The sequence below is a fragment of the Furipterus horrens genome, unplaced genomic scaffold (assembly GCF_987537825.1).
Source record: "Furipterus horrens unplaced genomic scaffold, mFurHor1.1.pri manual_scaffold_4, whole genome shotgun sequence".
NCBI lineage: Eukaryota > Metazoa > Chordata > Mammalia > Chiroptera > Furipteridae > Furipterus > Furipterus horrens.
The window spans coordinates 173,410,742-173,438,020 of NW_028327174.1; the positions used below are offsets into that span (position 1 = coordinate 173,410,742).

Consider the following 27,279-nt stretch of genomic DNA (forward strand, 5'->3'; position numbering starts at 1 on the left):
CATGTTCTCTTTGTGCCTCCCCTCACCCTCCAGCCCATCTCTCTCTTCCAAAAGGATGGCTGGCATAGATGAACAGGGAAGAGAGACCTTGAAGTCCAGGTACCTACGCCACGACCTGCTTCTGGAAGGTGCTGAGGCCTGGAGCGTTATGAGTGATATGCCCATATGTGCGGCCAAATTGGAACTTATACCCTGTGTGGGCAAGAGAGTCTGTCACTTGTAGCCATTAGCATGGAAAAGCCTTTTATTTCTCAGCCAGTTGACTATACCTTCCAAGCTGCCCTCCAAAATCTGATTCTAATTCCCCACTGTGAGCTACCTTAGTTTCCTTTCCTGCCCAATGATAAAGCTGAATGAACTACATGATTCAAGGTCCCCCATATTTATTAGTTTCAACCCCCCAAATTACCTCCCCCAATCACACACACACACACACACACACAAATATTCCAGCCCCAAAAGCCGCATTGTGGGGCCATCCTCACCTGGCACATAGCCCCCATAGTTAGGTAAAAGGCCCAGGTTCTGAGGGTAGGTCCTTGAAAGTGGGGGGAGATGTTTGAGACCCTTCTGGGGTTTGCCCCGTGTGTACATCTGTCCAAATTCCTGCAGTGCCTGGTTGGTGAGCACAGGAAAGCTGGAGCCGAAGAGGAAACGGGCACGGGGCACATAACCAGTGAAACCTGAGGGATGTGGATACTGAGTCAGGACCTCCTGGGGGCCTCGCCATGCCTTTGGTCATTACCCGCCTCCCCTCACCTGACATGAAGAACTTGTGAGGATCTCTGTCATCCATGGAATAGGGGGAAGCCTTGTGAGGGAAGTTGACAGAAGAAAAATAGGCTATCAGATTCAGCCCTGTGCTCGTAACACAAGCTCCCAGGGAGTCAGAGCTGGCAGTTAAGCCCATGTCCCCAGCCTACGCAGAGGTGAGGCTCCCCACTGCCACCACACTGCACTCTGCTCCCCCAACCCTCAGCCTTCTCTGTCTTACTTGTCCCGCCTCTTGCCCCAGCTCTGGCTCCTCCTCCTCATCCTCCTCCAACTCTGGCTTTGGCTTTGGCTCTTGATCTTTTTCCACATCTCCCTTGACGTCCTTTGCTTGCTCCTGATTCCCTTGTTCCCCATTCCCCTGAGTAAAATCACTCAGGGCCTCAGCCCAGACCTGGCTGCAGTTCTTGGCAAAGATGAACTGTGCCTGGGGGACAAAACCTAGATGGGCAGGGGGCAAGGAAGGTTTCTGTTAGTGCTTGAGACACATGTTCTGGCATGGGGCATCTGTTCATGCTTCTGTACATACCTGTGTACCCAGGGATCATGCCGGAACTGAGCCTTCTGTGCCCACGCCTGACAGGCAGGCTTCCCCTGGGAACCTCGGGGGACCTCGGAGGCCGAATGGGAGGCAGAAGTATGCGACGAGCAGGAGGCCAGGCTAGGCCAGGAGCTCCTCGAAGTAGCCGACGGGTCATCTGCCCATAGGTCTGGCCCATGCTGAACCGAAGTAGTGGGCAGTGTCCAGTGTACCTGCAGCAGAGGACTGACATTCACCTCTGCGATGCCCCTGCCCCACCCTCCCCAGAGACAGAAGCAGAGACCTTGGAAGCACTGATCTTTTCTGGACTCAGCTGTCTATATATTTGGAGCAGGCATTTCTCAGTTCTCTGTCTGGGTTTTCAATCCTTCTCTGCTGTTACCCTGTTACCATGGAGAAGACAACACAAAGCTTTGTCGCAGGCTCACCTACCATTATTCCTTGCTTTTCCTTTTCTACCCAACACCATACATACCATAGCCCTGTGCCTCCTGTACAGGTATGTGCACTTGGCCCCAGAGATCCAGGTGCGCAAGGCCTATATCCCTTTACCCCTATTCCCAGAAGCAAGCAGGGCTGTGCTCTGAGTAGAAGTCTTACCCCGGGATATAATGAGCATTCTGAGGGTTCAGCCCCGGTATGAAGGTGCTGGCCATAACCATGGGAACACAAGCAGTCCCTTTTGTTTCCCTTTGAGCAGAGGCTCCGGGCTGTGTACACTGTGTCCAGGGCTGTGGGGTGGAGCCAGAGTCAGGGGCGGGGCTAAAGGAGGGGAGATGGGACAGAGGGCCGAGGCCCGTGGGACAGGAGAGGTTCACAGGTCTGTCTACTTCAGAACAAATGCAGTTCTGCCGCCTGTGAGCAGGAAGAAGTCTAAGTACAGCCTGCCACTCCAGGACCCAAGGAGTCCTGAGGTGAGAAGAGGGAAAGCAAAAACTGTTAGGTCCATTCCACTGTATCTCAGAAGAGTACCCTTCCTTCCTAAGCCCTCGTCTCAGCACCTGCCTGAGAAGATGTGGATTCTGCTCTTTGTGAGTCTTGATTAAAGATGATGGAGCTCCTTGGGAAAAGAGGGTCTCTGAGCCTCAGAGCCCAGAGGGGAGGTGACAGGAGAAAAAAGGAAACTAGAGACCTCTAGGCAGTGACATTGTTAATGTTCAATAGTATAACTTTGACAATTATTTATTGCACGCCTACTATAATCTGAATCACTCCCCATTCAACAAATACACCTCTCTCTGCTAGGCACACCTCATGGTGGCAGAATATGTAGGAGTCAGAAAAGCTAAGCTTCACATGACTTTGGGCACATAATTTAGTATCTCTAAACTCCACTACCATTTATAAAATGCAGATACTACTACTCACCTTGCTACCATTGTGAGGCTCAAATCAATGTATGCAAATGTTTTTTGTAGCAATAAAGACCATGAGGCCAGATGAAGCGTCAGGGGAGAGAGCACAGGCATGAGGTCAGGCAGTCATGGGCCCCTAATAACTTGTGCCCTTGGGCTGACGTTACCTTCTCTGAGCAAGGGACCTAATTTCTGAATTCTCTAAATTCTAATGTGAAGGTTAATATAACCTAACCTACCAAGGTGATATTAAGAATAAAGTCAGATAGTGTGTGTGAAAGAACTGGGCGCACAGCTGCTAAAATTTAATTTCCTTCCCTATTGCCTAGTATTGTCTCTAAGAGTCTAACACATATAGGAAATCAAGGAATGGTTAGTAAATTCAGTACATACAGGTTTTTTTACTGTGAGAGTTCAAGGGAAATATGACGGTAATGTTGGGGTTTAAGACTAGGGAGCAAATTAGAATATGTTAAGAAAAGAATTAAGATTCTAAGAGAACTACAGACCAGGAAGACGACATCTCAGAGAGAGTGGAGAGCATGATGAGAACTCAGCTCTGCGGCCCAGGTAAGGCCAGGCCCGACCGCCTTTCCAAGGAGCCGCTGCTGTTCTCCCCCGCCCCAGACTGTGACAGCGCCTGCTCTGACTAAGCACACATCCCTCACTCCTCAGGGACTGTGCAAGAGCACTGGGTCCTGAGAAATGCATTTCATATTCCCCACCATCCTGCCAAGGACAGCCTTAGTATGTGTCACTTAGGGCTAGTTGTAGGGGACTTGGCTCACAGTTAAGGAAATATGCTAGAACAGCTATTTTAAACCTTTTTCACCTCGTGGCACACATAAACTACTAAAATTCTGCTGATCTGAGCAAAAAATGGATATAAATTTGATTCATTCACACTGGACTATTGTTGTGTTGGCTGTTGTCATTTTTTAATTTGACAATCTAAGGGAAAAGAAGTTAGAGTCCCTGACTAAATAGTCAGGTATTGCATGTTTTAAAAGTTCTTGCGGCACACCGGTTGGAAATCACTGTGCTTGAGTGAGAGTGGGAGCTGAGGGGAAAACCTGACTAGCAGTAGTGTGTCAAGGTTAACAACCTGGACGTCTGGATTCTGTAACAGACACCATTGGTTGTATACCTCATACCTATTCTCTACCCCCACCTCCTTTTTTCCTAACAGAATCTTAATTTTGTTTTGCTGAGCAGCCAGCAACTTCAGGGAAGCTCGCTGCCAGCCCTAGGAGTGAGCCTTGATTAGTTTAAACTCATCATAGTGGTCCCACACCTCTTGCCAATGACAGGCTAGCAAAAGCTTGTGGCATTCCGGCAACATGAGAGGAAGTCTGGGATGAGGGAAGGTCCTGGGGAGAGCTTCTTTGCTTTTAAAAAAGAGACACAACAAATTAAAAAGAAAGATGGACAAGAAGGAATGATGTCTTTTCCTGCCTCTAGAAGTTCTGTGGACATGATGACGGAACTTTGGCAGGCATGGTGAAGCCCAATCTGGGGACAAAGCCTGAACACATCAAGGGGGGATGGTAGAGTAGAAAGGCCTGGGTCCTTGATGGTAATGTAGAGCCATTGAATTAACCAACCTTTTATGTGAAATAACTTCATTACTGTTTAGGTGACTTTAAGTTTTTATTTATTTAGAGCCAAAGGCATCAAAATGTAAAAATAAAATAGTAATAAATAATATTTAAAAATTTAAAAAACACCCAGCCCTGACCGGTGTGGCTCACTTATTTGGGCAGCATCCCCCAAAGCAAAGGGTCACCAGTTTGATTCCCAGGCAGGGCACATGCCTGGGTTGCGGGCCAGGTCCCCAGTCGGGGAGGCAACAGATGGGTGTTTCTCTCTCACATCAACATTCACTCCCTCACTCCCTCGATCTAAAAATAAACAAATAAAATCTTTTTAAAAAACACACCTAGTTCAGCTCCTAGTTTTACTAGAAATACAAGCCTTTGGCAAATTCATCTCATTGAACAGCAGTTTCCTCAACTATATAATGGGGAACTGATGTTACTGCCTCAATGAGTAGAGTAAGACAGATAAGGTGATGCATAAGGAGTAATCGGCCCACTGCCTGTCTTATTAAGTGCTAAATAACTAGAAAGTCAGTGTTTCGTTGAAATTTGGAAAGAAAGAAAGGGAAAGAATTTAGGACAGTAACAGAGGTTGTCCAAATCACCTAGAGTAAATATTTTTTAATATTCATGTCTGGCCCCAACCATGTTTTACTGGGAATTGGGGCCCTGATATATATTTTCTTGAACATCTTAATTTGGAGGAAAAAACTAATATATAGAAAAATTACAATAAAAATATAAACTTTACCTGGATTTACCAATTATTAATATCTTGCAGCTCAGAAGTATACACTTCCATGTGCCAGGAAGGAAGGAGAAGCAAATATAAAGCACTAATATCTATACCACACTCATCGCTTTCAAGCATCTCACAGCAGATGAACCAGCAACCCTTATCGACTAGCTCTGCTTAGGGCAGGCAGGTTATGTGGTACAGACCATGATGGCTTCAGCAGAATAGGCTACAGACAGACTAGCCAGGTAAACAGGTGTAAACCAACTAAATTAACTAGCTAATAACTAAGCAGTCAATAAGCTAGAAAGAGAAACAGCATAAGCTAATGAAAATATGAGGAAAAATTTATGAAGCTGACAATAAAACCCAATGAATCATAAAAACAACTAAAATCATTATAAGAGCTGTCTAAAAAAGAAACAGACAACAATAAGCCAACTGACACAGCTAGCCAAAAGAAAAAAGGCTACTCAAACCCCCTAAGTGGCTAAGAACGCAGACACAGCCCTGACTGGTGTAGCTCAGTGGACTGAGCTCAGGTCTATGAACTGAAAGATCGCTGGTTTGATTCCCAGCTGGGGAACATGCCTGGGTTGTGGGCCAGGTCCCAGATGGGAGCATACAAAAAGCAACCAATCAATGTTTCTCTCCCTCTCATTCTCCCTCCCTTCCCCTCTCTCTAAAAAATTGGGGGGTGGGGGGAGGAAACACACACACAGGATTTTTTTTAAATTCTAAACAAACATTAAGTGAAAGCATTTATAACTAAACTAGAAAATTTCAGTGACATTAATAATGTCTAGGAAAATATAAATCAAAATCAACCCCAAATTATATCAAACACCTGAATGAAAAACTATAGCAGAAAGGAAAAAGTGGTCGAATACATGCCACCTACAAAAAGACCCACATTACATTTAATTTACAAAATTAGTATGAACTTAATTCAAGATGCAGCAAATTCAAGACCAAACAAACCTCACAATAGTTATACAGAGAATCCCTGACTGGTGTGGCCCAGTTGGTTAGGCATTGTCCTGCAAAGCAAAAGGTCACCAGTTTGATTCTCAGCCTGGGCTGCGATCCCGGGGCCCATTTGGGTAGAGGGAGTTGATCAATGTTTCTCTCACACATGTTTCTCTTTCTTTCTCCCTCCCTTCTCCTCTCTCTAAAAATAAATAAATAAAATCCTTTTTAAAAAGGACTAGTAGGATATACTCCATGACTGCAACAATGATTGAACTAGAAATCTATCAACGTGATTAACATAAATAAACCAATGGAAATAAAAGCCATTTGATTACCCTGACAGATATTGGGGAAGTATTTTATAAAATGAAATACTAATTTGTGATTTTCAAAAAAGGATTTTCAGTAAACCAGAAATAGAAACACAATAAAAAATATTTGAGGACTCCCGGCCAAAGTGCAAACATAGGCAGACATGCTGAGTCTCTCTCCACAACTAAGAAGGAATACAACTACCTCAAAACTAGAGACAACCAGAAGTTCCAGAAAACTGAGCTGCATGGAAGTCCAACAAACAAAGATATAAAGAAGAAATACTCATCCAGACAGGTAGGAGGTGTGGAGCCGGGGCAGAGAGGATGTGGTGTGGAGGCAGTCGTGGTGGTGACAGTGGTTGTAGCCAGCAGCAGAAAGTGCAGTACATATTTTAAAAAGTAGGGAGGGACACCCAGGGAGCACTCCCAGCACCAGACCAGACTGTACAGCTCACGGTTTCAGCGCTAGGGAAAATAAAGCCTCACTGCTTCTGATTCTGAAAAACATTGGGCATTGGGATAGAGGAAGAAACTGCCGGTCTCTCAGCAGAGTCTGTTTGTTTAAAGGGCCTGCACAGACCTAGAACATCCGCAAAGCCACCCATTCTGGATACCACAACCAGGGCAACAGCTAGAGAAGCACCAGTCCCATACAGGAAGTGGGAGAAGTGCCTAGAAAAGGGGTGAGTGCTGAGCAAGCAGCATTGTTCCCTCTCAGATCCCTCCCCCACATACAGCACCACAACATGGTGAAACAGGTCACCCTGTACTGACAAATACCTAAGGCTCGGCCCCTCACAACATAACAGGTGCAACAGCTCTAAGATGCAGGAAAACACAGGAGCCTGTCAAGTTGAGGAGACAGAGAAGTATGGCCCCAAAGAGGGAACGGATCAAGGTTCCAGAGGGAGAACTAAGCAACAAGGAGATAGCCAACCTAACAGATGGAGAGTTCAAAACACTGGTGATAAAGATGCTCACAGACTTGACAGACCTGCTTGAGTGTGGCAAATGTAGAAGGGAAGAAGTAAAAGCTATGCTAAGTAAAATGAAGGAAAATCCACACAAAACCAATGGTAAAGGGAAGGAAACTAGGGTTCAAATCAATAACTTGGAACATAAGGAAGAAAGAAACAGTCAACCAGTACAGAATGAAGAAAAGAGAATTGAAAACAATATGGAGAGAGTTAGGAATCTCTGGGACAGCTTTAAACATGCCAACATCCGAATCATAGGAGTGCCAGAAGGAGAAGAGGAAGAGCAAGAAATTGAAAACTTACGTGAAAAAATAATGAAGGAAAACTTCCCAAACTTGGTGAAGGAAATAGACATACAAGTCCATGAAACACAGAGAGTCCCAGACAAGCTAGACCCAAAGAGGACCACACCAAGACACATCATCATTAAAATGCCAAAGGTGAAAGATAAAGAGAGAATCTTAAAAGTAGCAAGAGAAAAGCAGAAAGTTACCTACAAAGGGGTGCCTATAAGACTATCAGCTGCTTTCTCAAAAGAACCTTTTCAGGCAAGAAGGGACTGGCAAGAAGGATTCAATGTGATGAAAAGCAAAGACCTACTACCAAGATTACTCTATCCAGCAAAGCTATCATTTGGAATGGAAGGGCAAATGAAGTGCTTCCCAGACAAGGTAAAGCTAAAGGAGTTCATCATCACCAAGTCCTTATTATATGAAATGTTAAAGGGACTTATTTAAGAAAAAGAAGACCAACACTCTGAACACTAAAATGACAGCAAACTCAAAACTATCAACAACTAAATCTAAAAAATGAAAACAAAATCCAACTAAGCAAACCAAAATAGGAACAGAATCATAGGCATTGGGATCATTTGGAGGGTTATCAGCTGGGAGGGGGAAGGGGGAGAAATGGGGAAATGGTTCAGGGATTAAGAAGCATAATTGCTAGGTACAAAATAGACAAGAAGAAGTTAAGAATCGTATAGGAAAGGGTGAAGCCAAAGAACTTATATTCACGACCCATGAACATTAACTAAGGGGGGGTGGGATTGTCGGAGGGAAGGGGAGTACTGGGCAGAGGGGAGCAAAGGGAGGAAAAAGGGACTACTGTAACAGCATAATCAATAAAATATACTTTTTAAAAAAGATTTTATTTATTTTTAGAGGGAGGGGAAGGGATTGAGAAAGACAGAGTGAGAAATGTCGATGAGAGAAACATTGATCCATTGCCTCTCATGTGCCCAGCCAGGGAACTAACCCACAACCCAGGCTTATGCCTAGACCAGGAATGAAACCAGCCACCTTTCACTTTGCAGGACAATGTCCAACTAACTGAGCCACACCAGTCAGGGCTGGATACACCACTGTTTACTGTTTGGAAAGATGAAGAAGGGGGAACCAATAAAGCTAAATGAAGTAAGTAATTCAAGATGTGATAATGGCATTATGGTTACATAAAAAATGACCTTAGCAGATAATGCTAATGAAGTGTCATGATGCCTGAAACTTATTTTCAAATGGCACAATAAAAATTACATGATATGAAGGGGAAGGGTCTAGTCAAGGAACTAGTATAAATGACCCATGGACATGAACAACAGGGTGGGGATTGACTCAGGGGGGAAGTAGGTGAGGCAGGGGAGAGCAATGAGGGAAACATGGGACAACTGAAATAGAACAGCAATAAAAAATGGGGGAAAAATTACATGATATGATATCCTATCATATCATACCACACCATACCATACCACATGAGAGAGAAAGAACAAACACAACAAAATGTAAACAATTATTGAATCTAGGTGAGAGTACACATGTATTCACTATGCATTCCTTCAACTTTTGGGCATGTTTTAAAATTCTTTTATAATAAAGAGATGGTGGAGGGGACTGTTTGGAGAACATGTAATTGACTATATATTCATTTAACTGCTCTTCCAAAGGTCAAATAACCTATAGCCCTAGTACCCAGATTGTGGTCTCTAAATACCATTTTCAATTAAAAGAAACCATGAATCACAGGTGATACCAGCTGTAGTCTAGGAATGTACAAAATGAGCCTGAAAGATTTTATTACCTCAAAGAGAAAGAAACCTTAAGGGTCATATCAAAAGGACTCAGGTGCCAATTTGAATAAGTTCCCACCAGCCAAAATAGGACAATTTAAGCATCAAAATTATAAAAAGGTGCCAATGACTGAGACACATCATATATGTGTTAAATTATGAGTTCATAATAGTACTTAAAAAACCCTCAATGGTCCCTTTTGGAGGATGCTAGGTAACCAACTCATTACTTTAAAAGCTGATAAAATAAAAGGGAAACAAGCATTTTTCTTGCCTTTACTACATGAAATACATCTCTAGGGAACAAATGGTTAATGTGAAAAAGTTTCTCTTTGTAGAGGTATTTATTCTACCTAACAAAGAACAGAGGACAGGCTCTCTGCTCCTCCTGTTTGACACCCGCGGCTGTCTGCGCAGTGCCAGGTAGAAGTGCAACCAAGACACGATGGTGAAGGTCAGAGTCAACAATTTGGCCATGACGGGCACCTGGTTACCAGGGCTGCTTTTAACTCTGGCAAAGTGGATATCATCACCATTAATGACCCCTTCATTGATCTCAACTACATGATCTACATGTTCCAGTATGACTCTACTTGATGGCAAGTTCAAAAGCACATTCAAGGCTGAGAACAGGAAGCTTGTCATCAATGGAAAGTTCATCGCCATCTTCCAGGAGCGAGATCCCACCAACATCAATTGTGGTAATGCTGGTGCTGAATATCTTGTAAAGCCCACTGGTGTCTTCACTACCATGGAGAAGGTTGGGGCTCCCTTGAAGGGTGGAGCCAAGAAGGTCATCATCTCTGCCCCTTCTGCAGATGCCCCCATGTTTGTGATGGGTGGGAACCATGACAAGTATGACAACTCCCTCAAGATTGTCAGCAATGTCTCCTACACCACCAACTGCGTGGCTTCCTTGGCCTAAGACATCCATGACAACTTCAGCATCATGGAGGGACTCATGATCACAGTCCATGCCATCACTGTCACCCAGAACACTGTGGATGGCCCCTCTGGGAAGCTGTGGCGTGATGGTCAAGGGGTTGCCCAGAATATCATCCCTGCTTTCACTGGTGCTGCCATGGCTGTGAGCAAGGGCATCCCTGAGCTGAAAGGGATGCTCATTGACATGGCTTTCCATGTCCCTGCCCCCAATGTGTTGGCTGTGGATCTGACCTGCTGCCTGGAGAAAGCTGCCAAAAATCATGACATCAAGAAGGTAGTAAAGCAGGCATCAAAGGACCCCCTCAAGGGCATCCTGTGCTATACTGAGGACCAGGTTGTCTCCTGCAACTTTAACAGCGACAACCACTCTTCCACCTTCCATGCTGGGGCTGGCATTGTCCTCAATGACCACTTTGTCAAGCTCATTTCCGGGTATGACAATGAATTTGGCTACAGCAACAGAGTGGGGGACCTTATGGTCCACTTGACCTCCAAGTAGTAAGAGTCCGCTGGACCACCTGCCCCAGTGAAAGGAAGAGAGGCCCTCAGCTGCCAGGGAGTCCTTGCTCCAAATCAATCCCTCTACACACTGAGAATCTCCTGACCTCCAGTTTCCATCCTAGACCCCCTGAAGAGGGCTTAGGGACCCCTACCTTGTCATGCACAATCAATAAAGGTCACTATAACCCTCCCAAAAAGAAAGGACAGAAGAATATTGTTTTCTAACTCCTATATTAATGAACCTAGACCAGTAGTTGTCAATCAGGGACACTTTGCCCCCTGAGGGACAACTGGCAATTCTCTAGAGACATTTTTGGTTGTCACAATTAGGGGTGTTGCTACTGATATTCAGTGAGTAGGGTCTAGAGATGCTGTTAAACATTCTACAATGCACAGGACAGCTCCCTACAATAAAGAATTATTTGGCCCAAAATATCAATAGTGCCAAGTTTGAGCAACACGTCTAGACAATGATCATTCATTACTAACATCACAAAGAGACCATCACTGTATGACTCCTGGTAAATGTACTAAAACCACCTATGAATTAGTTTTGCCAAAATAATCAAATTTAATCTAATTAAGTCTCTAACTACCAATTTACTGGAAATATAGAGCTGAGAAACATGCTAAGTTACACCAGAAGAAGCTCAGCAAAATTCAGAGTTTGAGAAACTCTACAGGGTAAATGACCTGGTCTCTTAAAAAAGAAATTAATTAATTAGTAAGGGGGAAAGAGATGGAGAATAGACTTAAAGATTTTTTAAAATTTAAGAGACATAGCAACTGTGAAGTATGGCCCTTACTCAGATTTTGATTCAAAAAACAATTTTTTAAACTAAATATTTATAAAACAATGGGGGAAATGTGAATGAGATGCTTGATGATATTAAGAAAGTGTTTTGTTTTGTTTTGTTTTTTGTTTGTTTGTTTTCAGTGTGACAATGGCACTGTGATTTTGTTTTAAAGAAGAATCCTTATCTTTTAGAGATAACATACTAAAATATGTATCAACGAAATACTATAATGTCATAAATATGCACCAAACAACTGGGTGGGGGAAGAGAGCAAGGGTATAAACGAAACAAAATTGGTCATGAGTTGATCATTGGAGAATCACTGGCATAAAAGGCATATGAAAGTTTTGTACTTTTACTCAAACATGTCACTGATGGCAACAGTTCAACTGAGGCCTGGTTCTCAAAATGGTCTTACTCACCCAAGGTAAGGAAGGGTCCATTGTTCTGTTCTCTCTGTTCTTTATTTTATTTTTTTACGTTTGACATTTTCTATCATAAAAAGTTTGAAAAACTGAAGGATCTTCTAATAGCCTAACTCAAAGAATATTTAAAATTTATCTATACTATTTAATGCTGTTTATTGTTCCATTTTTCCTAAACTCTCCATTCCTTGGATTCCATGGCACCAGACTCTCTAGAGCCTCTTCCTATTTTTAGCTTGTTTCTTCTCCTTCTTCTTCATGGCCTTCTCTTCCTCCATCCATCCTTTAATGTTGGTTTTCCCCAGGATTCCACTGCCAACCTATTCCTTCCTCTACACACCCTACTCAGATGATGGCATCCAGTTTCACAGTTTTACCATCACCTCTTTGTTTATGGCAATCATGTACCTTCCTCTGCTCAAACTTTCCTCCTACTGGATCCTTTATTTCAAATTATATCTCCCCATCACCTAAGCTAGAAATTTAAAAATTATCCTGGCTGATGTTCTTTCCACAGGACCAACTTTAGATAGTAATCAATCAGCAAGTTTTCCCACACTACTTGGGTGTTTCCTCTTCTCCTTCCCTATTATCCATATCCTAGTTCAGTCCCTCATCCTCTCCTGACTGAATCATTGTCAGAGCCTCCTTCCTAATCAGGCTCCCTGCTCCATACAACCACCACAGTAGTCGTTCTTAAACAGGAACCTGGTGCCTCTGCTTGGAACTACTATCATCCACTATAGCAATTCTCAAACTTGGATCGAGGGTCATATACGTCGATTAAAGTATCTATTATGATATTACTTAAACAAAATGAGGCATTAATTCCTAGTATTTACAGATCGCATACTTCTAGAGAAAGCAAATTTACAAATTAAATAGTTGTAGATATTAACATTTATTTAAAGTGAAGAATGAGTTTGTTTTGCTGAGACCAAATTGCCTCTGGGAGAATAAATACCATGTACATGATCCAGGCATAGGTTTCTCCAGATTGGCCTGTCTCCACTGGCTCTGGAAGGGCTGGCTGTGAATCTCTCCTGTTCTTCCCACCAAATTTATGCAAAACCTCACGGAGACAGCATCTGGCCTTCTCCTGGCTCTCTAATGCGTCCTTTATAATTTAAGACTGCATTTATTTATTCTTTTCTCATTAGCTCTTGACGAAGAAAACTTGGCCCCAGCACTCATAAACACGGGACAGGTCTCTAATTTTCTTTTCAGCTTACCACAGAAATAGAAATATAGTACTTTCTAATTCTTTAAGAGAACTCAGCCGCGCTCTCTCAAGCTCTATCACAGCCTGTTTCATACTCGAGGCCCGAAGCCCCCCCACTGCCACTGCGCTCCATGCAACCGCTAGGTGGCGTTCACCGCCACCCCCACCGCTTGTCCGGGAGCCGTCGCTGGGATCGAGCGACGTCCCCACCCCTGGCGAGGATTGGCTATTTCGCCGGAGGAACCCGAAGAGAACCGGAAGCGTAGGGTAGGATCTCGAAACGCTGCCTGTGAATATAGGACTCCCCGCCGATTTAGACGCCAGCTGCAGCTCCTCCTCCGGCCTGAGGGAGGCAGATCGGATTCCTACAAGAAAGAGGGCGGAATCTGCTGAGAGAGGTCACACTAGTAAAGACTGGCCCACATTGAGGGGAGGAGTCACGTTGAGAGGCGGGGTCACAAAGACTGGTGGAGTCACTCTGAAGTGTGGGGTCTCACTGCGTGGGAGGAACACACGGAGGAGGCACTGACAGGTTCGGTACACACTGACGTTAGTAGTGTGATACTGACGAAAGGTCCCTCTGAAGTGGAGGGGTCTCACTGAAGAAGAGAGGGGTCTTCGAGGGAAAGAGCCCCTTGAGGGGCGGAGTTTGGCCAAGGGGTGGGATCTCGCGGGAGGCGGGGTTTCCCTGCAGGTGGAGACTTCTCCTTTGAGAAAAAGGGTCATTTGGACGAAATACTAAGAAGGTCAAGGGTGTGTGTCACACTAGGCGGCGGCTCTGAAATTTGAACTTTATTCGAGGGAGATGGGATGGAATGAGGAGGAGTTGGGGCCACACTGGGGATGGGCTGGCCAAAGGCTCACTACAGCCCTGGGGCATCGCAGCCTCCCGAGGAGGAAGGAAGTTTCAGGGAGTCCAGAGGTTTACAGTGTAGGAGTGGAGACATGGGGAATGGGCAGGGTGGGCCAGGGTGGAGGCCAGGAAGGTGGGCAGATTGCTGGGCTGCCTTAGATTTCGGTTGGCCATGAGGGGTCTAATTTTCTGCCCTGTTGGTCCATGGAGCCTAGGAATCAGATGGATTCCTAAGCCCGGCCCTCAACTGACAGCGACCTGAAGGTGGAAGGGGAGAAAAGATTCCTTGGGCAGCTAAAAGACATTTGACCTGCACGTACGCACAATCAGCCCTTAACTCCCTTAAGTTATTCAGCTCAGGCCTGAACTTATTTGACCCCGACGCCCCAGGCCCACTTGCCTAAGGCGTCACGGCCAACGGTTGGGAGTGCGTACCTGAGGGGGCGTGGCCGCTGCCTGGGGGCCGGACTCCAAGGAGTTAAGCAGAGGCCCGGCTCAGCCCCGCCCCCAGCAGGCCGCGGAGCCTGAGCCCCAGCGGTGAAGCCGAATAGCCCGCCGCAGCCTCCTGCCCGACCGCCTCCGTCTGCAGGGAGCCCGTCTGCCCGCCAGCGCCGGGGAGCGCCACCGCCACCGCCCGGCTCAGGCCCAGGCCCTGCGAAGAGCTGAGCGGAGCGGCGTCCAACCGGGCCCTGCAAGCCGGCGCGGCGGGGGCGGGCCCAGGATCTTCGGCGGATCTTCCATTCTCCTAGGCGGGAGCAGGAGTCCCAGCGCCCCGGATCGGGCTGGGCCCGAGCCCATGGCAAGCGCGGCTTGCCCGGGCCCCGGGGACCCTGCCATGTGAGGCAGGCTCGGGCTGGGGGCCCGGCCATGGCCGGGGAACGGCCCCCACTACGGGGCCCTGGGCCCGGGCCCGGAGAGGCGCCGGGGGAGGGGCCCCCGGGGCCAGGGGGCGCGGGTGGAGGCCCGGGCCGGGGCCGCCCCTCCTCCTACCGGGCTCTCCGCAGCGCCGTGTCCAGCCTAGCGCGCGTGGACGATTTCCACTGCGCCGAGAAGATCGGGGCCGGCTTCTTCTCTGAGGTCTACAAGGTAGGACCGGCGGAGAGGGCAGAGGGGCGGGACCAAGCCTTCGACTGGAGGCTGGAGCAAGGGCGCGGGCGACTCTTCCGACCTGCCCGGGACTCGCCTTCCCCTGACACCCCCAGGTTCGGCACCGACAGTCAGGGCAAGTCATGGTGCTGAAAATGAACAGGCTCCCCAGTAACCGGGGAAACACGCTACGTGAGGTGCAGCTGATGAACCGGCTCCGGCACCCCAACATCTTAAGGTGAGCGGCTCCAGCCTCTGGCTGGGAAGCTTGCTGGGAGAAGGGGAAAGATCCCACTGGAACAGTGGAAACTGCGGAGAGGCTGGATCTCTTACAGCCTACCCCCCTATCTTCCATCCCTCTTCCAGGTTCATGGGAGTCTGTGTGCACCAGGGGCAGCTGCACGCTCTTACAGAGGTGAGGATGGGCCAAGAGGAGGGGACCCCCACCACCAAGGGGAGAGAAAGTCAACGAGCTGGTGCTTCTACAGAGGAATAGTGAGAGGCAGCAAGACCTCCTTCCTTCCAGGGAGTCTTCCCTCACTTCCCTTTGGGCAAACCACAAATAAAAGGCCTCAGCTGTTCTCATCTTCTAAATCCTCTAGAACAGTGTTGTTCAATGGAACTTTCTGCAGTGATGACAATGTTCCATATCTGTACTGTGCAAAATTAGCCACTAGCCACATGTGGCTAGGGAGCACTGGAACTGTGGCTAGTTTGAGGAACTGAGTTTTTAATTTTATTTAAACTTAATAATTTAATTTTAAATAGTTGCACATGTATTGGATAGGACAGCCCTAGAATATGAATTTGGGACCTTAGAGCACAGGCCCTCCCTTCTGACCTTTGTGATCCTCCTGAGTGTCTCCTGGCTTATTAGCTGGAGACTAGAGTACAGAACGAAATCTTGATACTCATTCTCCTTCTCCTCCCACTATGCCCCAGTATATGAATGGGGGGACCTTGGAACAGCTGCTCAGCTCCCCTGAACCGCTCTCCTGGCCTGCCAGGCTCCACCTGGCTCTGGACATCGCCCACGGCCTGCAGTACCTGCATGCCAAAGGTGTATTCCACCGAGACCTCACATCCAAGGTAGGCTGGCCAGATAGCTCGAGGCGTGAAGGGGGATTTGAGACTGTGGGTTGTAACTAGCCCGTGGATGTTGGAATGTGGATAATAAATATGTTAGGATGTCAGAGAAGCAAGCTGATGGGGAATGGGGGACTGGGGTGAGGGGGTGTGCTCTGAGGCTCAACTGAGTACCACTCTGTGTTTGGAGTGATAGATGATGTTGCAAGACTGGGTATATTGGAAAACTGGGAGAGGGCTGGGGTTATTCTGGAGTGACAGAACTTTGGGTTATAGATTGGGAGATCAGAGAGCCAAAAGTGATGAGTGTATGGGGATACTTTGTGTGTCAATTAGAACTGTCTGATCCGTCGAGAAGACCGAAGCTTCACAGCTGTTGTGGGTGACTTCGGGCTGGCTGAAAAGATTCCTGTGTATAGGTGAGCTGAATGCTACTGTCCCCACAAACCTCCCAGAAGGCCTCTATCTAAGTGAAGCCCCCAGAGACATTTCCCCTGGGGTGGGGAGAGAGCTGACCTCATCCCCTTTTGTTTGGGGTGGTTGTCAGAGTGGCATGTTTCTGACCACTCTGCCCCTGCCCTGCAGGGAAGGGGAAAGGAAGGAGCCATTGGCTGTGGTGGGTTCCCCGTACTGGATGGCTCCAGAGGTGTTGCGGGGTGAGCTGTATGATGAGAAGGTACGACATCACCCCCAGATCCCCAAGGTTTTCCAGAGACCCTTGAGATACTCAAGTCCCTATCCCAAGTTCCTCAGCAACCTTGCCAGATATTTAGGAGGCCCCCAAGACCTCCTTCCCTTGCCCCTAACAGGAACCCCCTCCAACACATGGGAACTGTCAAAACACCCCCATGAATTCTGACACATTCGAACAAAATTATGGCATGAAAACTTTTTGATTCCTCCCCCTGACATTATCTCCTACCCCCAGGCTGATGTCTTTGCCTTTGGGATTATCCTCTGTGAGCTCATCGCACGAGTACCTGCGGACCCTGACTACCTTCCCCGTACTGAGGTGAATGATAGCTCCAGGTTTGAAAAGGAAGAGCTCCAGACTGGGCAACTTATAACTAGGAAGGGTTCCCTGGAGCTTGAGGTCCTCACTGGGAGGCAGGAGAACACAAAGAAAGCTGACTTAGGGGCCCTTCCTTTCTGTCCGTGCAGGACTTTGGCCTGGATGTGCCTGCTTTCCGGACCCTGGTAGGGGATGACTGCCCACTGCCTTTCCTGCTGCTGGCCATCCATTGCTGCAGTGTAAGAGCCCCCGTACCCCACGACCTCCACCCCTATCTAACTGGCAAGGCTGTCTTGTCCCAGGTGATGGGAGGAGAACTCAGGGACCACTTTAGGAGCACTGAGTGAAGCTGCCCCTGTCTCTACCCATCAGATGGAACCTAGCGCTCGTGCTCCCTTCGCCGAAATCACCCAGCACCTGGAATGGATCCTAGAGCAACTGTCTGAGCCAGCCCCCCTCACCAGGGCTCCCCTGACTCACAATCAGGGTAAGTGAGCATGACCTTGACCTACCTGGAGTCCTTTTGCCTCTCTCCTCCTTAGAACTCAGGGAATTATCTGGGGAAGACTAAGTGTATTTATTAGTTGAGAAGGCTGGGGATGGAGGTAGGGGAGATAGGACATCTCAAAGAAGATAGTTTTCTGATTCTAGAGCGTTGAGGAAGAAGAGAAGGAAAAAGGTAAAAAGTGGCTGGAGGTACTATCTGCCCCTTTCCCAAGCACGCTATCAGACTCCCTTTTCTAAGCTCTAGTCCCACCAGCCTCCTGGCTAATAATGAGACCTTCAAGAAGCTATCAATGCTGAGAATAGTGATCACAGACTTCTCTGTCAACAGGGTCTGTTCCAAGAGGGGGTCCCTCTGCCACGCTTCCCAGGTCAGACCCCCGGCTCTCCCGAAGCCGGTCAGACCTCTTCCTGCCTCCATCACCAGAATCACCCCCCAACTGGGGGGACAGTCTCACTCGAGTCAACCCCTTCTCACTACGGGAAGACCTCCGGGGTGGCAAGATCAAGCTCCTGGACACACCCAGCAAGCCAGTCGCTCCCCTGCCCCTCGTACCACCATCACCACTGCTCTCCACCCAGCAGCTGCCCTTGGTGAGCACTCCAGACACTCTCCTCCAGCCTGGGACACCTGCCCGTCGCTGCCGCTCACTACCATCATCCCCTGAGCTCCCCAGACGTATGGAGACAGTACTGCCAGGTCCTGGCCCTCCCTCTGTGGGCCCCTCAGCTGAAGACAGAATGGAATGTGAGGGCAGTAGCCCTGAGCCAGAACCCCCAGGAGCAGCTCCCCAGCTGCCTCTGGCCGTGGCCACAGACAACTTCATCAGCACTTGTTCGCCAGCCTCCCAGCCCTGGTCCCCTAGATCAGGACCTCCCCTTAACAACAACCCCCCAGCTGTGGTGGTGAACTCCCCACAGAGCTGGGCCGGGGAGCCCTGGAACCGGGCCCAGCACAGCCTGCCCCGGGCGGCAGCCCTGGAGCGAACAGAACCCTCACCACCCCCATCAGCTCCTCGGGAGTCCGACGAGGGGCTACCCTGCCCGGGCTGCTGCCTGGGCCCCTTCAGCTTTGGCTTCTTGTCCATGTGCCCCCGCCCCACACCAGCTGTTGCCCGCTACCGCAACCTGAACTGTGAGGCAGGCAGTCTCCTCTGCCACCGAGGGCACCATGCCAAGCCACCCACACCCAGCCTTCAGCTGCCTGGGGCACGCTCTTAGCAGTGGGGCCTCCAACTTTGGCCTTCAGGATGCCCTGGGAGGACAGCACACACCCTGGACAGTGCCGGCCCCAGATGGGCTGACCAGCTCCTCCGTATAGGGGAACCTCAGCATGGACTCGAGGGACAGACATTGCCTATCCAAGCCCTGGGCTTGCTCTCCCGTGGGGGTCACACAGCATTGCTGACACACAAGACTAACACGTGCAAATTATTTAAAAATATTTCAATAAAACTGCCTGGCTGGCTCCGGGCTGCCCCCATCCGCTCAGCCCGTACGCCCTCCTCCCCCCACCCCCATTCCATTATGGGAGGTTGAGGAGGTCAAAATTTCTTCCAGAGGTTTCTGCACCCTCTTTCCAGGAATAGTCCAGTTTCTGGGACAGGATTTTAAGCAGGCAGCAGGCTGCCTAGAAGTGTTGGGTTGGATCAGCCCTTGGCCAGGCACTGTCCAGGCAGAGTGAGGGAACCCTGGAGGGAGATAATCATAGGTCTTGTGGCTGCAAGTTAGGGATGAGGAAGGGGCACAGGCTCTTGTTGGCATGAGTATCTGGAAGAGTAAAAATATCAATGAGTCCCATAGTTGACTGTCACTAAGAACCTTCATCCCGTTTCCCCCAGCTCCCAGCACGGTCACATCAACAGCCTCCCGTCAGTGCCAGGGCTTCCCTGCCCCTCTCCCTGTGCAGCACCCCCTTATACCTAGCTCCTGGAGGCTGCAGACATGACTTACTCCCAGGAACAAGTTTTCCCCGGACCAGCTGAGCCCCTGTACCCCCCAAGCTCTCACGCCTCAGTCCCCACACACTTACTCAGCTCTGTGCTGATCTGGATACTTAAAAGCTTCCCTCTCACAGATGCAGGGAAGAGTAGTAGTACACTCCTGGTTACTCTGCCAACTGTATTTTGAAACCTTGGGACATCGTTGGTTTTGAGCATTAGACCTAAAGAATGATGAAATAGAATTGGGATAGGCTCTGGCCCCCTCTTTTCCCCTCCCTCCTCTCCCCTGCCCTACATAAAACTTAGCCCAAGACCTAACTCACCCTACCTACCTAAGGCCATGTTTGGGTATGTTTCAGGGACAGATGTCTAGACTCCAACCTGAAAAGACTTTGGGGCCAGGGGAGGGAAAAATCATCCAAGGTCTTAAAGATGGAAACTCCAGTTAGGGAACGTCAAAAGTGACCAGCTGTTTCAGGGTTGAGCCCCTAAGTTATCCCATTGCCCTCTTACTTCCCTGGGGCAACTCCAGTGCCCCAAGTGGCCCTAGACAGGACGTTAGTATGCCAGGGTTCTTCATCAGCTATGAAGCCCTAGCTTCTGAGAGAAGGATGATAGGTCTCAACCTAGTAATTAATAAAAATATTTTCAAAAGCATGTGTCAGGGACTGCTAGGTACTGGGGACAGAATAGAGAATAAGAATGCCCTACTTGTCCATAGAGGAAATGGACAAATTGGCAATTACAATATTGATTTGTCAAAGGTTTGGGAGCTGGACCTAAAGGGAAATATCATTACTGTTTCTTCATGAAGGGATTATGAAATTGAAAATACTCAAAAGTCCTAACTAACTTACCCAGAGCCCGTTTTACCATGATGTCGCTGCCCTTCCCTTGACCTGACGTCAATCCAATATGAATCATACCCATCAACTTCTCCCAACACTTGAGTCCAATATGGATCAGGCCAGCCAACTTGTCTCATTGCTTTATACAAGCTGCTGTAACGATAAGCCTGAGGGGAGATTCAAAGATACCAGAGGTGTGTGGAGAGTGGTGAGCAATAGTGGAATGGGGGTAAGGGTGTAAAACGGGACATGGGCTGATGGAAGGAAATGAATATTCTAGGGAGACCTAGGAACTTTGACAAGAGGACCATGCCCATCTTTGGTGCATGACACAGCTCATCAGTGACCTATCCCTGCATCCTTCAAGTGCCACCAGACAGATGCAGGCTCACCCTTCAGTCCACCAGCCCTTGAAGGGGACCCATTCTGTGGGCTGCTGTGGTCACAAGGACACAATCCCTACAATCCAGCCCACCAGGTCTGGGGCCTCTCTTCCTGAGGGGTTATGACAGTCGAAGAATCTGTTAGGTTGCCCAGATGCTGACCAGAAAACTAAAATGAGAAACCGGTAAAAGTAAAAATGGTTCATAAGTCAACTCTGATGACAACTCTAATCAGTAGGGGCCGCCTGGGGCACTGTGCTGAGAAGCTGCATAGAAAAGGAATGCACGCCACAGCATGCATGCCACGTGGACACTGCCATTCCTGACTTGATGACCTGTGTCCCTTTACCTAACAGTACCCACAGCAGTCTGTGAATAAAGGTATGCTTACTGAATAAGAAAAGCCACTAATTGTGGCCAGGCTGGAGGACAGAGATTTACAATAGCGTTCGCTCTCCTCCCAACTTCTCTTAATAGGTGAGATGTAAAAGCACTTCCCCTCCATCAGTATCCATCCCAAGGGACAGCAGGTGTCTAAAAAACAGAAAGAGTGTGACAGCACAGCCCAGACCCAGAGGGAGATCTCAACACTTGCAATGAAAGTGACTGCTCAGCAACCTAGTTGCTAACACTGTTTCCATAGGTCTAAGCTTCATTGACTCTTAGTCCTTGATCTTTGCAGTCTTTCTGGAAATGACAAACCTGTGTACACTTAGTAAAAGCCTTTAACATAAAACAAGTTTACTCCTTAACAATCTGGGAGGTTTATTTTAATAGGGCTGGTGGTACGTTTCCCAATTTCTGAATGATTACAGCCCCCGCCCCACCCCCACTTTGGATAACCTCGCCTGGGCCCCCATAGGTGTCCGACAGGACTCATCCTCCTCATTAGCTCTCTGAGGCATTCCACACTGCATAGTGAAAACTTTCCCACGCTCCTCAAGCTGAGAACCACCTCCTTCCCTCTCCAGTCTTCTGCAAGTAGATAACCTTGGTTCCTATTTTGCTGAAATTGTCGGACACTTAATGTAAATTATTCCCCTTCCCTCCATCTCAAAATTTGTCTCTTCTCTGTTTCTCTTTTCCTGACCATAAGAAATAAACAATCCTCTTTCTTTAACATCCCACACCTCAGTCTGCGCTCCTGATCCCAACCCACCTCTTTCCATTGCTTGAGTTATTCTCCTTGTCCCACCGCCAGACTGCACCTTGTAAATCAGTAATTTAAAGGAATAAAAAGAAGTTGCTGTGGCCAAACAGAAGAGCAAGCTGAAGCGGCACACTGAAAGGCAGGCAGGGGCCTTGAAAGCCATTTAAGGATTTTTTGAATTCTTATTTCACAAGAAAGAGGTCACGTAGGGTTTTACATATAGGAATTTTGTTCACTGGCTAGATCCCAAGTATGTGGGCACAGTGCCAGACATATAGTATGTATTCCATACCTTTTGATTAATTAACTACCTGGAATGACATGCTCTTCACTGGGATGACAGGATCATATTTTTGTTTAAAGGACTACCCTGCTGCAATATGAAGAGTGGAATAGGGGTGTGGGAGGATGTTTAGGAAAAATATCCAACGAGTTGTTGTAGTTATCCTTATAAGATATGGGGGTGGACAAAAATGTAAATGGATATATATAGACTTGGGGGTGGTGGATGGAGGGATTTCCTCTCTGACAGAGTAGGACATCTACTGAAAGTGAGAGGGGGGGGGGTGCTAGGGTAAGGAGTTATTATGGAGAGCAAGGCGACCGGCAGTGTGAGGTCCCAGCTGAGGCTGAAACTAGAGTATCAGTGGCACCAGGCAGAACGATTGCACAGTTTGTCACACCTGGGTGCGGGCACAGACAAGGTGGACAGTTGAGTTCATCCAGAGTTCGATATTGCCAGTCAGGTGCACCAGAAGGGCAGTAGAACAAAGGAGTGAGTGGTCGAAGTGATGGACCCCGGAGAGCAAGATGGGTAGAGAGAGAAGTGAGGACAGGTGGCGGCTGCTGGAAAGGAGGAAACAGGGGAGTCAGTGGAGTGGAGAACTCAATGAGGTTAAAGAAGTGTGGGGAGAGCCTGGAGCGGGGGCAGCTGTGGTCAGAGTGGAGCTCAAAAACCATCCTTTCAGAGTCTGAGCACTTTGAGATGCTGAGCTCGAGGGCACAGCTGTGGGAGTGGGTGGCAGCGCTGGTATGGAACTGAGAGGGTCATAGTGAATAAGAAAGTAAAAAAAAAATGAGGGCCAGGGGTGTATGCACACTGTCTTAAGCCTGAGCCTAACCTCAACCACAGACAGCTGGTCCATGAACATTCCAGTCCTCTTGGGCTGGCACCTCAGCCTGCTCTACCACAGCTCCTCACCTTGATGTGTCCCTCTCTCTCATCCCCACATACTGGCTGGCTGAACATCCCACCCCATTCCCTACGCCACATTATCGCCACCCACCTCACTGTGTCATCCACACTTAGCTTCAGCTGCCTTGCCCTCCACCAGACTGCACCTCATCAATCTGCAAACTTTAATCTTTTGGGGAATCTCATATGTAGTGAAACCTAATTAAAGTTATAGACCCTCTCTTTAGGATATGTGCAAACAACCTATTTCACATCCAAATTCAAGGGGTTCCTTGATCCCTGACACTGATGTTAAGCCAGATGAGAGTTTGCTGCTTCGGCCAGTGGGATTTGCCTTGCTGGCTGCTACCCTCCTCTCCCCCACAGATCTGCCTTTGAGCTGGGTGAGTCCCCCTAATCCAGTATGCAACTTGAGCCTTCTCCCTGTTGGCTAAGGCTGCACAGCTCATGTCAGCCATCACTGTGGTTCATTACCCCTTTCCTGAACTCAGTGGCCCCCTGATAGACCCCTGGCACGAGTATCTCCTCACTTCTATCCATCCCTCACAGCAGACCCTCCCATCTCTCCTCTCCCAGAGCAGATACCTGGTGGGTTGCATGTGCAGTAGGACTTCAGTGTGTCCCACATGCTATTCAGCCTACACTCCAATGTCCTCCTCTGTTCTTCCTCCTTTTGCAAGGCCTTCTTTGTTTCCTCCCTGTTGGATTGGCAGGCCTGTAACTGCTCCTTGACAGCCTGGCAATCCTTCTGTTCCACCTGTAGTGCTTCCTGACTCTGGGCCAGCTCCCTCCTGGAACCCTGCAGATCCTGTTCCCTCTGCCCCAGCTGGGTGATCTTTAGGTGGAGCTGCTGCCTCAGACTGCTGTTAGTGGCTTCCAGAAAGCTTCTCGTGTGCTGGAGCTGCTGAGACACCTGCAGATCTGTTTGGCCATAAAGAGATATTTGAATGACATCTTCTTCAGCTGTGCCCTGAGACTTCAGCGTCAACCCTTTTTCTGCTTCTTGCAACCTTTTGCATCCCAGGCTGAAATTTAAGTTCTGACTGCCTAAGCCTTAAGTGAGGTACAGGATTAGGTGAGGTTAATTTAGGAAGACACAGTGCTCTAAAACAGACCTGGCTGGAAACCAGACCAAAAGCTAAGGATGTGTGGTGATAGTAACTCCAGCCCCTGCTGAGGAAGGGATGCTGTTGGGAAGAGTAAGAGAGAAAATTGTTTGGGGTAAGTAGGAAATGAGAGGAGGTATACTCACAGCGCACTCCCAGGGAGATAGCAGCCATCCCTAACAGCAGGCAGGTGAGGAGCAGGCCCAAGAGGTATTTCGAGCAGGCTGAACGGCCTTAGGGAGACAGTGGCAGGAGGGCCAGTGAGCCCCAGGAACAGTTTATAAACCGGGGTGTGGGAGGGGTTCATGGAAAAGAGCTTCCCTCAGAGGAGACAGCGCCGGTATGGTGGTTTTTGGCGGAAAATGAGTTTCCGCGGGTAGCGCACGGAAGACTGCCCCTTATAAGTGCTGGGAATTGTTACTGGTAAGAATTGAAGACACTGCTTGGTAGGAGGAGGCACTCAATCTCAGACCCAGACAGAGGCCGGAGGTATGTCGATGAGGACCATCGTTAAGTGGGGAGTGGGGAGAGATCTGGGTCGACAACTCGGAAAGTTGGGGGTGAAATGGGCAGAGAGGGGGGTCGCGGGGCCCCCTGGAACCAGACCGCACACCACGGGGCCCAGCACCACCCGCCACCGGCGGGGGCGCCAGCACGTCGCTCCGCGCCCTGCTCCGCGGGGCCTCGTGGGGTCTGCGCGGCCTCGTGGGGTCTGCGCGGTGGGCGAGGCCTCCGAGCACGAGGCCCCGCCCCGCGTGCCTGTGCTCCAGCATGGGGGGCCGAGGGCGCGGTACTCACAGCGCAGGAGTTGCCTGGCTGCTGGTGACGTCACCGAGCTCCAGGACGCAGGCGGCGGCGGCTCTGACTGAAGACCTGCGCAAGACGAGCAAGTCCCGTTAGAAATGGGAAGCCCGGGAAATGCCGCTCTCCCTCCCCACCCACCCACCGCCTCCCCGCGCTGAGACTCCAGGGTCCTCGTTGTCTTGCGCTACTGCCCCGGGTCTTCCTTAGCGCTCTCCGGAGTTCCTCAGCTCCCCGCGATTTTCTCGTGTCCTTCCTGAGTCTTAGCTACCTTTCCCCCACCGCTACCGGTACCCTCTCCTTGTCCTCCAGAGTCTCCCTTTATCTTTTCCGCTGGGCCCCTCTCTGCCTGCCCCAAACCCTCTCCCAGGAAGGTTCTCTCATTTCTTTCCCCTACCCTCTCATCCCCCTCCTCTGACTCCCCATTTTCTATTTGAACCCATCTCCCCACAGGGCTGCCCCATCCCTCCCGATCCCTGCCTCCCCACTGGGATCCACGTTGCCCTTGGGAGCTTTATTCTTCTCCTGGCTGCCATTTATCCAGTGCTCATTCTTTTCCCTAAGAACTTCCCTCCTTTTCCCAAAGGTATCGTCCTCCCAAGAATACTGTGTATTCCTCAGCTCAAGACACAGCCCCCTCCAGACACATCCCCTGGGCTCTCCATACCGGCTTTGTCCCCTGGTCCAGAGGAAGCCAAGCTTGAGGCTCCCCCTGAGATTGGGGGCACTTGTACATTCTCATAGGTGAGTTCCCCATCATCGTCAGCTTCTGGGTCTGTAGAGGAGAGAAAAGGGACCAAGATGGGAGTTGGAAGTGGGGATCTGTGGGGTGGGGTCATGAAAGAGGATTGGGATGCAGAATTCAGGAGACCCCTCATCTACCCTTACCCTGCCCTAACTGGCTGGAGATTCTCTTCTTCAAGGGAGCCTTCACAAACCGCAGGTCTGCATAGGTGACAGACTCAGCCATGGTCCTGGGGACCTCTGCCCCACCCGTCTCCCCTTCTTCCACTGGCACCAAGCTTCCCTGCCACTCTCCCCTCTGTCCCTTCACACTCTTAGGCTCTGTGTTCCCCCTGACTGTACGGCGTAGTGCTTTGCCTTGTGACTTCTAGTCACAAAAGAGGAAGATGTGAGCAAGTGTCAGACAGATGGGTTCAGTGAAGCGGATGGCATCCTGAGCACTGACCAGAGGGGCAGAGGAGGGGAAACTGAGGGCCAGAGCATGGGGATCAAGGCTGGGGGTACACTGGGCCACTACTCAGGCCTGTCTCTGTGTTCTCTCTGCGCTCCACGTTCATGTATCCCAGACCCACTTTGGCAGTGCTGGGCTCCAAATGCGCATCCCCTGATCATCTTCCCTGATTTGCCCTGTGGCTCCTCTCCTGGCTGCCTCTTCCACAGGCTTTCCCTGTGTAATCAGAGCTCTTTTGTACCCAACTGATCCCAGAGGATCTTCCCAATCATTGCTGGCATGGGGGTAGGGATGGGGGAGGTGCTTTATCTTCCACACCAGATTGGGGGTTGTAGTATGGAGCCCTAGCTCCTTGTCATCCTGGGGTTTCCAGCAGGTATTGGCTCTCAGAAAAGGGTCCTGGGTTTTGTGGGGTCATCTCCCCATCAGTTTAGGGGGTTTCAGGGTGGACCCAGCTCCCCTCCTGCTGTAGGTCCACAGTGCTGTTGAGGATCCCACACACAGGAAGTCTCACTCCAAAACCCTTCCTGGGAACTGCAGCCTTTGGAGGATGCAGCAGACCTGGGACCACACTGTTTCTCCTTTGAAAACACCCCCGGACTCCTCTTCACTGCCTTTCCCTGGCCCCTTCCACCCTTGTTGTCCTGCTCATCACACCTGTGACCAGTTGACCCCTTCAGTGTTCCATCCTGCCCCCTGCTGGATTCATGGCATCTCCTGTGTCCCAACATCTGAGCCGGATTCAGCAAGCTGAGTCCCCAGAAGCAGAGGCTCTGGGATAGGCCTGGGCTGGAGGTGAGGATGAGGGCAACCCCACCGTGTGCTCCTCTGGAAAAGCCTGCTCATGCCTCATGCACCCTTGGCAGGGAGGGTGGCCAGGGAGCAGGCAAGCAAAGGA

The 27,279-nt window shown here is 49.2% G+C and overlaps 3 protein-coding genes and 1 pseudogene across 4 annotated transcripts; 2 read left to right on the top strand and 2 right to left on the bottom strand.

Moving 5' to 3' along the window:
• Positions 1 to 20: 20 nt before the first annotated feature.
• On the bottom strand, positions 21 to 2,025 carry CIMIP2B (ciliary microtubule inner protein 2B). Its single transcript, XM_090274395.1, has 6 exons — positions 1,913 to 2,025; positions 1,301 to 1,524; positions 995 to 1,212; positions 760 to 811; positions 486 to 683; positions 21 to 192 (listed from the first exon to the last, which is right to left on the bottom strand). The coding sequence occupies exons 1-6, from the start codon at positions 1,972 to 1,974 to the stop codon at positions 104 to 106; spliced, it is 843 nt and encodes a 280-aa protein (XP_090130521.1). The 5' UTR covers positions 1,975 to 2,025; the 3' UTR covers positions 21 to 103.
• A 7,749-nt stretch (positions 2,026 to 9,774) lies between these two features.
• On the top strand, positions 9,775 to 10,773 carry LOC150013356 (glyceraldehyde-3-phosphate dehydrogenase pseudogene; annotated as a pseudogene).
• A 3,434-nt stretch (positions 10,774 to 14,207) lies between these two features.
• On the top strand, positions 14,208 to 19,243 carry TESK1 (testis associated actin remodelling kinase 1). Its single transcript, XM_090274348.1, has 10 exons — positions 14,208 to 15,158; positions 15,275 to 15,396; positions 15,525 to 15,573; positions 16,101 to 16,247; positions 16,581 to 16,663; positions 16,830 to 16,920; positions 17,173 to 17,256; positions 17,406 to 17,495; positions 17,629 to 17,743; positions 18,092 to 19,243. The coding sequence occupies exons 1-10, from the start codon at positions 14,940 to 14,942 to the stop codon at positions 18,979 to 18,981; spliced, it is 1,890 nt and encodes a 629-aa protein (XP_090130474.1). The 5' UTR covers positions 14,208 to 14,939; the 3' UTR covers positions 18,982 to 19,243.
• On the bottom strand, positions 19,192 to 26,290 carry CD72 (CD72 molecule). 2 transcript variants are annotated; one of them, XM_090274387.1, is made up of 9 exons: positions 26,075 to 26,290; positions 25,854 to 25,961; positions 25,184 to 25,258; positions 24,532 to 24,618; positions 23,865 to 24,200; positions 21,326 to 21,468; positions 20,630 to 20,718; positions 19,793 to 19,924; positions 19,192 to 19,530 (listed from the first exon to the last, which is right to left on the bottom strand). In XM_090274387.1, exons 1-9 carry the CDS (start codon positions 26,154 to 26,156, stop codon positions 19,488 to 19,490), a joined length of 1,095 nt encoding a protein of 364 aa, XP_090130513.1. In that variant the 5' UTR covers positions 26,157 to 26,290; the 3' UTR covers positions 19,192 to 19,487. The 2 variants fall into 2 exon arrangements, with proteins under 2 accessions (XP_090130513.1, XP_090130514.1); XM_090274388.1 differs by having other exon boundaries at positions 20,561 to 20,718; positions 26,075 to 26,287.
• Positions 26,291 to 27,279: the final 989 nt, after the last annotated feature.